Source organism: Telopea speciosissima, chromosome 5 (assembly GCF_018873765.1).
Source record: "Telopea speciosissima isolate NSW1024214 ecotype Mountain lineage chromosome 5, Tspe_v1, whole genome shotgun sequence".
In the NCBI taxonomy this organism is placed as follows: domain Eukaryota; kingdom Viridiplantae; phylum Streptophyta; class Magnoliopsida; order Proteales; family Proteaceae; genus Telopea; species Telopea speciosissima.
In genome coordinates, this window is record NC_057920.1 from 65,515,916 (window position 1) to 65,528,382 (window position 12,467).

General features: G+C 36.1%; 2 protein-coding genes across 2 annotated transcripts; both read left to right on the plus strand.

Moving 5' to 3' along the window:
- The first annotated feature begins 7,261 nt into the window (after positions 1–7,261).
- LOC122661792 (aquaporin PIP2-1-like) lies at positions 7,262–8,558 on the plus strand. The gene is made up of 3 exons (XM_043857300.1): positions 7,262–7,637; positions 7,740–8,035; positions 8,128–8,558. The coding sequence occupies exons 1-3, from the start codon at positions 7,331–7,333 to the stop codon at positions 8,377–8,379; spliced, it is 855 nt and encodes a 284-aa protein (XP_043713235.1). The 5' UTR covers positions 7,262–7,330; the 3' UTR covers positions 8,380–8,558.
- A 2,488-nt stretch (positions 8,559–11,046) lies between these two features.
- On the plus strand, positions 11,047–12,252 carry LOC122663286 (transcription termination factor MTERF15, mitochondrial-like). The gene has a single exon (XM_043858970.1). It carries the CDS (start codon positions 11,047–11,049, stop codon positions 12,250–12,252), a length of 1,206 nt encoding a protein of 401 aa, XP_043714905.1.
- Positions 12,253–12,467: the final 215 nt, after the last annotated feature.

Below are 12,467 nucleotides of genomic sequence, written 5' to 3' on the forward strand. Positions count from 1 at the left end.
TTTGCTCCATTTTGTGTTTGTGCATAAGAGCCACGCTCTTAAACAGAGTTCTTTTTTCCTTAATTTATGAGTTTATGAGAAGTAAATACTCACTCATAATTTAATTTATACAAAGGGTTAAAAGTAGTTGTGAAATTATCAGTTTCCTTTTGCATTGTGTACATGTTAAATGGTGCTTTTAGTCAGAAGAGTAATGAAAATTTCATTCTTAACGGAATTTGCCGTAGTCAAGTATTTCACGGATGGTTCCAAAATACGGTATATCTTATTATATTATATTATATTTTGTGTAATGGTTCGTAGTAAGGGTAAAGTTGTCCAAAATTTATTATTTTTTTTTAATAAAAATAAAAGCAAAATTGTCTGATACAGCCGTTCGAAACCCTGAGTTTAAGGCACAGCCATAGAAAAAGAATGGTTACCTACATTAGACGCCCCCCCAATCCCATCTCATAAACATGAATTTTTAGTGACCTGTTAAACTAAGGACCGAGTTTTCCCACACCCACATCCTTGACCAATGGGTGTCAACGTGATAGGATGTGTATCAATAATAGTGGGAAAGGTCTTCGACTTTTACCAATAGGAATAGTAATAATCATGGATGACTGAGTGAACCTACCCCACTAGTGAAGGAAAACTTTTTCCTTAACCTAATATAAAGTAGTTAAACCCAAAATTGATGCGTCAGGCTCCTCTCCAATGAGGAATCCGCCTAATACATGCCGGGATGTGTGCCAGTCAGCCCAACTATCGGATACCTCATTGGGCACTCCCTGATCGACGGACTCATTGGAGAGGAGTCGGATCCATAATTGACACAACGGCAATTAAAGAGAAGGGAAGTTATGAATTGTGATTGATTTTAGGGAAAGTTTCATATACTTCTCCTGAGGTTTGCTTCAATTATACTTTCACTCTTGAGGTTTGGAAAATTTCACATATCTCCTCTGCTTGTCAAACTAATTAACATAAACACCCAGTCTGTAAACGTTAAAATTGTTTTTTAATTGATCAAAATACCCTCATCTTCTCCAAATCATTTATGATTTGAAAAACAAAACCCCAAATAGTGAAATTCAGACTGCATTGTACCTGAAAATCCACACAAGCAAGAATCCTAAATTTCATATTTTAGCATATACGATTGGATGATTCATATCGATACCGGACATCGATACCGATACAAATCAATCGATATGGTATGGACATCTTTTTCTTTTTTTTTTGGAAAAAAATAATTTTTAAAGGGAGAATGTTCTCTGTGTCAGGGGCGCAGGCTGCACCCAGACACATGGAGGTGGGCGCAATGACCACCTTGCCCCCCTGAGTGACAGGCCCATGTGTCTAGGCGCATCCTGCGCTGCGGCACAGAAAACATGAGCCCATTTTTTAATCCCAAATTGACTAGATACGGTCTATCGGTGTTAGTATTGATATTACCGGTGACCGATACCGATGCAAATACCATGAACAGCATCCATGATCTGTACCTTACAAGTGCAGTTTTTATTTAATCATGTTTTAGCATAAACGATAAATGTGATTGCATAATGAAAGAACAAAAACACTGATGCTTTGGAGTTACTAATCTCTAAGCATGACTTCCACAACAGACAACATTAAGAATAATATACCATTTAATTAAAATATTCCTTTTCTAATGTGTATGATTGGTTCCTCTCTTATTGTCATATTCCCTAACTCTATATAAATACCGGCCAAATTAATGAACCCGAAAGATGATGATGATGATGTATACTGAACCGTCCATGATATAATAGCCGTATATTTATTCTCTTTGGCTAGCTCTCATCATTAATTATTTGGGAAAATATTCTCTATGGTGGTAGGTCATGCCCAGACACAATGGGGGGCAAAATGACCGCCCTATCTCCATGAAAGGTGAAATTCCACTCCCAAGATGTCAGCGTGTGTGTTCTCATTGGCTGCCGCACAGCTGCACTCCCCCGCAAAGAATGCTCTCCCTTATTACTTATAATTAATATACTACAACCTGTCCCAATCATAGTTTAAGAATATTCCACGTGTCCTTGAAACATTTATGTTTTTCTCACTCACATGATTGGCCCGTCATAATAGATCCAAACACAATTAGCAATTAAATTTATGTCATAGTTATACCATATGGGAATCTTACTCACAGTTTAAGACAAAGAGCTTCATCCATTAATGGTGAGTAATGTTAATTTCCTTCTTCAATTTTTATTTCGCTAAGGTTTGAGTTGGCCATTCTTTCTTTGATGGATATATAGGGTAGGACCAAGTTTTCCTTCACCCATGGTGCAACAAGATCATGAACTCAAAAAAATATTGGAATTTGGCAATAGGAGTGAGAGTAGATGATGAAATTCAATGTTTCTAAAATCCAATCATAATGTCAAATCACCCCAAATGAAGAGATTCTATCTTCACATAAGGTGACACAAAAACTTTTGCCTAAGGTGGTATTTTGTAATAAGCTACCTACCAAAATTTAATGACCCTAATATTTTCTACATTCTTTTTTTTTTTTTTTTGTAGTTATTCATGTAATAATAGGTGAGTTTTTTTGAAAATCACACAACAAATCTGAGCCATCCATTTATATATTTTTTTAGGGTTTTTGTCAAATGCCCCTCCTGAAAATGCCCATTTGTCCAAATGCTCTTTTACAACTTTTCTAATTGTAAATTCCCCCATACTTTTAAAACTTTATAGCACTTTGGTCCTTGTCATTAATTTGAAACGTTAAATGTTAATTTTAGGGTTTCTAATGACCAAAATGCCCTTCTAATAAAAAATCATCAGAATTTAAAAATAAAATGACCAAAATACCCTCATCTTCTCCAAATGGTTTAGGGTTTGAAACGAAAAATCAATTCCTAAACCATTTGGGGAAGATTAACCCTAAAATAAAAAAATCCCCAAATTTACCAACCTCTCTCCTGAAATTTGAGCAAGCCTTGATAATACTTCCGAAAGTAAACTCTGTTGGTCTTAGATCAATTGCACGTCGTGCCTCCACAAACAATTCAATTGCTTCTTCATAAGAACAGAAGGTCACAAGTCCGGAGATCATTGAATTATAGAGTACAGGATCTCCAATTGGGCTTGAATTGAAAAGAGAAATGGCAGAGTACAAGTCATCAAACTTTGAGTACATATCAATGAGAGAGGTTTTCACAAAACGGGTCTGATTCAAAATCAGAAACAATCACCAGTGCATGAATTTGCTTCCCTTCGTTAACACGTTGCAGCTTTGAACAAGCCAGAATCAAGCTTGAGAAAACAAACTCGTTTAAACTTAGATCCAATTTTCGCAAATGAGGTACAAGATTAGGGCATACTGAGGAGTATTCGATTGTGAATAGCCAGAAATTAAGCTAGAAAAGGAGACCAAATTCTTCTAAGGCATTTCATCGAAGACTTCTTGAGCAGAGAAGAAATCCGAAGACTTAGCATAGAAGTTTACTAGGTGATTGAAGAGTTGGGTTTCAGGTAACAAACCGAGTTTACTAGGAATTAGGATATTTTAAAACACAAAGGTATTACCAGATCGGATCGGATCAGCCAGTGTAGATGTGGACACCGATCGACCTTCAATTTTGGACGTTTGTTTTTCAGTTTTGAAGGTTGGGGATTTCTTGATTTTAGGGTTCATCTTCCCCCAAATGGTTTAGGGTTTGATTTTCAGTTTCAAACCCTAAACCATTTGGAGAAGATGAGGGTATTTTGATCATTTTATTTTTAAATTCTGGTGATTTTTTATCAGAAGGGCATTTTGGTCATTAGATACCTTGAAACTAACATTTAACGTTTCAAATTAATGGCAAGGACCAAAGTGCTACAAAGTTTTAAAAATAAAGGGGAATTTACAATTAGAAAAATTGTAAAGGGGCATTTGGACAAATAGGCATTTGACAAAAACCCATTTTTTTAAAATCTAAATTGTCTATTCGCATTCAAAATTGGGAAAGTGCACAGTAATATTTACTCATGCATAAACATACATGGGATTTGTGTGAGTACAAAAAGGATATTTGATTGAATTATACTTTGATATTCGACACATGGTTGATTTAGACAATATCTTCTCTATCCAACGGTCAGAATAGATATATCATTTGATCACACAATAGACTAGATGTTTTGTGACATTTGAAAAAATAACAGACCTTTGTGATAATAATAATTCACCTTTTTCTTTTAAAACTAATCTTAATACTTTGTGGAGAGAGAGAGAGAGATGGAAAAAGTCATAAGCATGGTTTAATAGAAATAAGGACAAAGGATGAGTACGAATCTTGGATAACATTGTTTGATTATGGTAGACATTTTAGTAATGTACTGACAAGTTGTGAGACAAACAACAACGTCAGGCCCAGGGTGGTTATGAACTTTTATTATTTCTAATGATAATGGAGACGTAATTAGATGCTTATAATTTTGTTATCAAGTCCCATAATATTGGACACATTTAAAAACTAAACCCTTTTTTTTAAAACTAACACAAGGTTAGGGATGTAAACGGATTGGATTCGGCTCGGATTTATTACTATTCGAATCCAAATTCGTTTACCGAATGACATATCTGTATCGGATCCGATATTCGACGGAATTTTAAAAAATAATACCATATTTGAATTCAAGAGTTTATCAAGGATATTATCTAATCCGATAAACTATCTGATTAGTAAACAAATCTGATCTATATCGGTTACAGATTTCCGACTTCAATTATCACAATATCCTTATAAAAGTGTTTATAATAAAAGTAATATTATAATATATCATATGTTTTTACAAAAAATATTAAACTTATCGCATTTTACAATAGGATGGTAGATTATTCAGATGGGACTATCCGAATCTGAATCCAAATCCGATTGTATTTTTTATGGATTCGGATATTTTTCGAAAACCTCAAAAATCCCTAAACGGATTCGAACACGGATCGGACATAGATTCCCTACTCATGGCTGAGGTGTCGTTCCGATTTATTAACAACTAAGGATGTCTTAATTAACTCTTTAAGCTAGTAGTTTGGAATCTTATGAGCCAAGGATAGCGACCAGACCTTGGCTAGCTCAGTGATAATGATTTTGGTTGAGGTCATATGTTGCTTGTTCTTGGCATTATCTGTTCTCCTTTCGAGTTAAATTAGTAAGATATAAAATATGGATCAAGGTTTAAGATATAAAATAGAGTGGGTGATTTCTAAAATTCATTCCATTCATGCTTAAAAGTGCACATCCATAGATGTATACATAAAGTGTACAAGATGAAGTACAAATCTGGATTTTGAGTCCTTTTTGCCGTATCTATTCATGAACTCATGAATAGGATCTGTAATTCTGTATCCGAATTTGAATTCCAGGATACCCATTAATTAATGCCTTGAAACTAAAAGTAATACATAGTTATTTAAATCTTATCAAAATATGAATAAATTAAAAATAAATTATTATCATGAAGGTTTATAATTTGTTCAAATGTCACACCGCATCAATTTTGTCACATGGACAGATGATATGTCTATTCCGATTGTTGGATAGAGAAGACATGGTCTAGATTAGCCACATGTCAAATTTTAGAATCTAATTCAATCAAATACTAGTTTTAGTATTCACATACATCCTATGTATATCTATGCATGTATACCATTACTCTAGACATTATTGTACACTCTCTCAATTCTTGAGCGAGAATAAAGGGTTTAGACTAAAGAATCAATAAAAATGGATGACTCAGGTTTTTATCTTTCGATTTTTGGAAACATCGCTTACCATTGTCATTATTGAAACTCCTTTAAAGTATGGATCATTTATTCTTCTCATAGCCTCTTTCTAACTTTATCTAAAACGGTATTCTTAACAAATGTTGGCTTCATCCTAAAGTTATCTTTCTTTTTGAATGGAGGTGGATCTTAATAGAGCTATGTGGCAAATCCCCTTGTAACATCACTGTTATGTTGGCATTTAATGTTGTGGTTCATCATTACATCATGTATGGTGGGAAAGAAATAAAATGAGATAATACTCCTCAATGTGTCCTATTGAGTAGATTTACGAAACCATTACCTTTGTGATCATGAACAAAAATCTGCCCGTCTGTACAGTAAATCCAGACACTTTAAGGAATAGGCATCTTATATCTTCTTAGGATCTTCCTCTTATTTCTCCCCCTGGCTTTTGATGTGTCATGTTTTGTTTTTGTTTCTTTCCCCTAAGTTTTGATGTTCCTCATTTTGTTTAGTTGTCCCCCCTCCCCTCCTTGGTTTTTGGTGTTTCCCCCTTTGGCTTAGTCGTTTTCGTCCCTCGTGTCTTTTGATGCATGTATCATATATGCATCCTTTTGATCATTGTTTTGTTCTTTTTATTAGGGATGCACCCCTTAATTAGCATATTTGATATAAATTTTTTTTCTCCTTTTAATATATTTTTTATTTACCCAAAAGTATATTATAAATAATAAATAATTGTCCATAAATCTGAACTAAAATGAAAGCAATTAAATCATTAATCAAATTCTTATCTAGTGTCCACTTGTCTAGACAAATAACCAAATCAATATAGAGTTGTAAAACTGTAGATTTCCAACTATTTCTTACAATATTCCTATTTATTCTTAAGACCAAAAAAATTTTAATTTGAAATCATGATGAACCCAATCCATCTAAAAGTGGATCAATGGATATTATTTTTGCCACAGAAAAAAATATGGTTATGATTGGAACATCCCTTAGAAGTGACCACTACTTTTTATACCCTACTTTTCTATGAACCCTTGGGCAAAAAAATCCTCTCCAACACACGAGAGATTGGAGCTATATTATCCTTCAGGCACGTGCCTGACAGCTCCAACCGCTCGATGCACACTCTACTCACTGGTGCAGTAGAGAAGATTCGGATTCGCACGGGTCTTTTAATCTCTAACACCACTACACCGTCGTTCATCAATTATTACCTGGTCGGTGCATTTCCATGGAAAATCGCTTTCTCTCTCATCACCAAGTTTTGTATCATAGTATACTGTTTGAGTGCTTTATGTTTGGTAGCCATCCAGGAAAAAAGATAAAAGCAGAATAGCCAACGAGCTAGGTGGGCCGGTGAAGAGTGATGAACTGAAAGCGAAATAATCAAATCAAATCAAAATCAGTGGGGTTAGGGGCGGCAAAATTAAACTGTATCTGTCTTGTCTTCGATTCCCAATATATAGACCACCACAACCCCTCTCCTTTTCACTCTCATCCAAGCACAAACACAAACACCACAGCCTTCTCCTTCTCTATCTCTTCTTTTTTTCATCCACAGCTTCTAGTGAAAGTATGGGAAAGGACGTTGAAGTAGCTCAGCAAGGAGAGTTCATGGTAAAGGACTACGAAGATCCACCTCCATCTCCTTTGATTGATGCTGAAGAACTGATCAAGTGGTCATTCTATAGAGCTCTCATTGCTGAGTTCATTGCAACTCTTCTGTTTCTTTACATCACTGTTTTGACAGTAATTGGATACAAAAGCGAAACAGACCCCAACAATAATGGTAGTGATTGTGGTGGTGTTGGGATTCTAGGCATCGCTTGGGCTTTCGGTGGCATGATCTTCGTCCTTGTTTATTGCACCGCTGGTATCTCTGGTGAGTAATTCTGTTCCTTTTACATTTAGAAATCATCCTTAAAAGTTATCCGTTATAATTTTTTTCGCGTGAAACCTCAACAATCTTTTTCGGTACACACAGGAGGGCATATCAACCCTGCAGTGACATTTGGGCTATTCTTAGCCCGAAAAGTGTCACTAATTCGAGCAGTGATGTACATGGTGGCACAGAGCTTGGGTGCCATATGTGGTGTAGGGTTAGTAAAGGCCTTCCAAAAGGCTTACTTTGTGAGGTATGGAGGTGGAGCAAACGAAATCGCCCCCGGCTATAGCAAGGGAACGGGTTTAGCCGCTGAAATCATCGGTACCTTTGTCCTTGTTTACACAGTCTTCTCTGCTACTGACCCCAAAAGAAATGCCAGAGACTCCCATGTTCCGGTAACTTAAAATACACAGAATCTCTCACATGGTTAGCTTGGTTTCAACTACCATTTTTTTTCTAATTGAGAAATTTTGCTATGGATTTGCAGGTATTGGCTCCGCTGCCAATTGGGTTTGCAGTTTTTATGGTGCACTTGGCCACAATCCCAATCACAGGCACAGGTATTAACCCAGCAAGAAGTCTTGGATCTGCTGTGATCTACAACAAAAATAAGGCTTGGGATGACCATTGGATCTTTTGGGTTGGACCTTTTATTGGTGCTGCCATTGCAGCTTTCTACCATCAATACATTTTAAGAGCAGCAGCAATTAAAGCTTTTGGGTCATCCAGGAGCAGTTAAATTCTCTTTTTAATTTAAGTCTGGTTTTGTTTCTTTTTGGACATGTTTGGGGGATATGGAGATGATGATGTTTCTTAAAAAAAATAATGGAGGAGTTCATAGGTTTGGCTGAAACTGTAGATATACTTAATGTTTGGGAATTGAAATAAGTTGGGAGGGGAAGGGAGTCTTACAATTTCTCTCCTTTTTTTGTCTTCTCAACTTGTGTTGTGTTGGTATCTTATATGTAAGCATCTATATTTTCTATGTAAGCATATGTATCTTAATTCTTGTTTTTTCCATTTTTTTTTTTAAAATTTTAATTTTTAGGGTAGGGATCAATATAATGTGGAATGGAATATCCCACGCCAAGCCAATGACAGCACAGGAGAGAATGGGTTCATATGTAAGGATACAAATGTCAGGGTAAAGGTGTCATTTAGAATAGAAACCGAAAATCGAAATCAAAACCGACTGTTTAAAATTAAAAATCAAATTGAAACAAATAGGTTTGGTTTTGGTTTTAGAATAACCTTTTTCAGTTTTCGGTTCTAGGGTTGACAATGTTGGTTCGAACCGAATCAAATCAATAAAGAACTGAATAAATTATATTCTTTTTAATATTTTAATCAATGTGAATGATAAATTCTATTTTTTTTTAATGTTTAGAAAAGATATAATTGATTGTGACTCCGACAAAGAAGGGTTTTTTTTTTTTTTGGTAAACATGTATAAAGTTTGTCTAAATACCTAAAATAGGATCCAATTTAATCGAACAGTGAATCAAATACGGAACCAAATAAAAATAGAACCATATCAATTCAATTCTGGTTTGAAAAAGAGGCTTCTATTCGGTTTCATTTTCCACATGTTGTATCTTGAAGCTAACCAAAACTCATCCAATTGACACTCTTATGTCAGGAAAGATAGAGCAAGTCATGAAGAAAGAGAATGTAGAGCGTGAGAAAGTGCATAATACCAGCATCTTGGCATCATTTTCCCTAATCTTAATTTTCTTTTCTTTTAATTGCTTGACCATCAAACATAACCTAAGGTTACATTCGGAAGCCAAGAAAAGAAGGGGAAAAAATTGAAATTGAGGGGAAAAATAAGACACATAAATCATCATTACCTCATCATAATTTGTCTTATTAAAATTCTCTTTTCTTTTCTTAGCTTTCAAACATAGTCTTAAATTTATTTTGGCCGTAGACTTTTAGCCAAAAGTTCTCTAATTTAGCCCAATTCGTGATCTTGGTTATTGAGCCCATCCCTGCCTTGCCCAGAGTTCGGTTTCTCGGCACTCCTGCCCATACATGTGAGAGATAATCACTTGTCCATTTTTTATCATTTACAAGAGGAAGACGGGTATTTATGAAAACAAATTGGATAGACGGTTACCTTAGGTGTACATTCACCTGCACGTTGAGCAAATGATCCATTCTCCCTAGCCCAAGTAAAATATAATTTTCCCAAGTAAGAGCTTTTTATCAAGAATGAATTTGATTCTGCATATATTGATGCTTGGTTCACTATATTTATAGAATGGGAGAGAGTTTTCAGCCTGGGAGCGTAACCTTGTCTTCTTCTTCCTCTTTTTTCGACTTTTTCTTCTTCTTCTTCTCCTCAGCCTAGCCTAGCCCCGGCATCTCCCTTCCGCTCTCCATGGTCAAGATCAATCAGAGTCAGCTCGACCCGATCCTAATGGCGGGCCAGGATTGAAATTTTCAAGCATTTCAAGGTCGGGCCTGGGCCCAATTAAAGGGACTCAGGGTTAGGCTTGGATTTTTAAAAAGTCTGACTCAACACAACCCTGTTTCAACCCTAAGAAAAAGAATGTAGACTACATTCAATGTTAGGGGTGAAGGTGACACTGATTAGGCTAAGTTGATAATTGATGGCTTTAAATCGATCTGAGTAAAGGCTCACCTTCATATATATCACATAGGATTGTCAAACCTAACTTGAACCGGTGAAATCGGACGGAACCACCTCGAAAAATTCCATATCATACTGATTTCTTATTGGTTTGGTTTCAAACCTAATCATGGACTGGGGGAAGGGAGAGATGCATGGACTGGACTAAGTTAGGTTGGCTTGGGAAGAAAATTATAAATTTTAAATAAATAAATACTATAATAAAATATATTATCACTTATTATCTTCATATGTAATATATTATATAATAAAATATATGTGATATTTAGAGTATAATATATATAATATATCAATACATAGTTTATAGTATAACTTAACACAAGGTCGGTTGGATCAGGCTGGGCTCAGCTTGAGATCTCACCTATGGCACCATCCAAACCAAAAATTTCCAGCCTGGACTCACCCTCAAGACCAGATACCTCAGCCGAGGCTCCGTTCGGGCTCAGAATGGGACAGGGCAGGTTCAGGCTTAATTACGGTCAATGGAGTCTGCTGCGGAGTCATCTTTTGGTTTATAAGCTCTGGCAACTCGCGACTCATAGTCATATGATCTGTTTTCATTACCAAACAGGCCTGCAGATTCTCTTAAGCACCAGTAGCCAAAGGCTTCGCGGATTCCAGCCCGTAGGTAGCTTTGGTCTCAGGTTGCAGAGCAGATGAAAGCAAAGGAAGGAAACAGAAGCCGCTCTCTCGGAACACCCCTCCGTAAGTTCGTTGCCAGAACTAATTGAGCTTTTAATACATTTCCGAATGTTTAGTTTCCTCTTCAAAAGAGTCCCAATCGGGAGAACCATAAGAGATTTAACAAAACAACTGGGTTTTCTGCAAAACCCTTTCTCTCTCAAATACATCTCCTCAAAAGCCTCAAGAAATGAGAACCCTTTCGTGGTCTCTTACCTTATCAGCTCATGTGGGCTATCACCCGCAGCTGCCATCTCTGCATCCAAGAAGGTTGATTTTGAATCCTCTGATAGGCCAGATTCGGTTCTTGCCCTCTTCAGAAACCATGGATTCACCGAAGCGCAGATTTCGAGTCTCATTAGAAAGTATCCGTTATTGCTCCTTGCCTGTCCTACAAAGCACCTTCTCCCTAAACTTGAGTTCTTCCATTCGTTTGGCGTTTCGAGCCCTAATATACCCAAAATCCTAACCAACGATCCAAGGGTTTTGTTCTTTAGCTTAGAAAACAAAATCATCCCTTCTTTTAATTTCTTAAAGAGTTTAGTTGGGACTGTGGAGAATGTTGTTTTTAGTCTAAAACGTCAAGCTCGTTTCATCAGTTGTGATATTCAGAATGTGGCTCGAAATATTGCAATCTTGAGAGAAAATGGAATGCCTGAGTTTAATATCGTGCGTTTACTAACTTACCATGCCCAGACGATGACATCTAAAAATGATCGGTTCAAACAGAAACTTGAGGATCTTCAGCAAATGGGTTTCGACCCTTCAAAATACTTGTTTATTGTTGCTCTCCATGGCTTAACATCAATGAACAAATCGACATGGAAGCAGAAATTGGATGCTTATCGAAGTTGGGGTTTTTCTGAGAATGAAATTATCATGGCATTTAGGAGGTACCCTTGGTTTATGACACTTTCTGAGAAGAAGATAATGAGCCATATGAATTTCTTTGTTAACAAAATGGGTTGGGAACTGGCAGTTATCATCACATATCCACAACTTCTTGGGCTTAGCTTGGAGAAGAGGATTCTTCCAAGGTGTTCAGTTTTACGAGTATTGATATTGAAAGGTCTAGTGAAGGAAGATCTTAAAATGGGACGTTTGTTGAAAATAAGTGAGAAGAATTTCTTGGAGAAGTTTGTGACCAAATATGAAAAAGAAGTTCCTCGTCTCTGTGATTTATACAAAGGAAATATTAGTCTGCTAGGACTAGGAGATGGAAGTGAGGATGAAAGTGGGTTGAAAGAACCTATTGTAAAATGCTCAAACTTTTGAAATTCGACGGATACATATAAATGTTTCTTTGTGTTATTCTCTTTACTTGTTAACTCTTTAGTCTTAATGGACCTCAAATCCATCAATTGGTGACAATGCAACTATTTTGTGGTTTCTGAGAGAAAATATTGATTTGTCTAAATTTGATTGGACCTGTTACTGCATTATAGTAGGATATCTTAAACTTGGTTAGCTTCAAGCCTCAAGGTCTATAT

Bases quoted from the DNA above. Each gene is read 5' to 3' on its own strand.
- LOC122661792 (XM_043857300.1), top strand. From the start codon at position 7,331: ATGGGAAAGGACGTTGAAGTAGCTCAGCAAGGAGAGTTCATGGTAAAG. The intron at 7,638-7,739 runs GTGAGTAATTCT...CGGTACACACAG, and splicing joins TTGCACCGCTGGTATCTCTG to GAGGGCATATCAACCCTGCA. The intron at 8,036-8,127 runs GTAACTTAAAAT...ATGGATTTGCAG, and splicing joins CCAGAGACTCCCATGTTCCG to GTATTGGCTCCGCTGCCAAT.
- LOC122663286 (XM_043858970.1), top strand. From the start codon at position 11,047: ATGTTTAGTTTCCTCTTCAAAAGAGTCCCAATCGGGAGAACCATAAGA.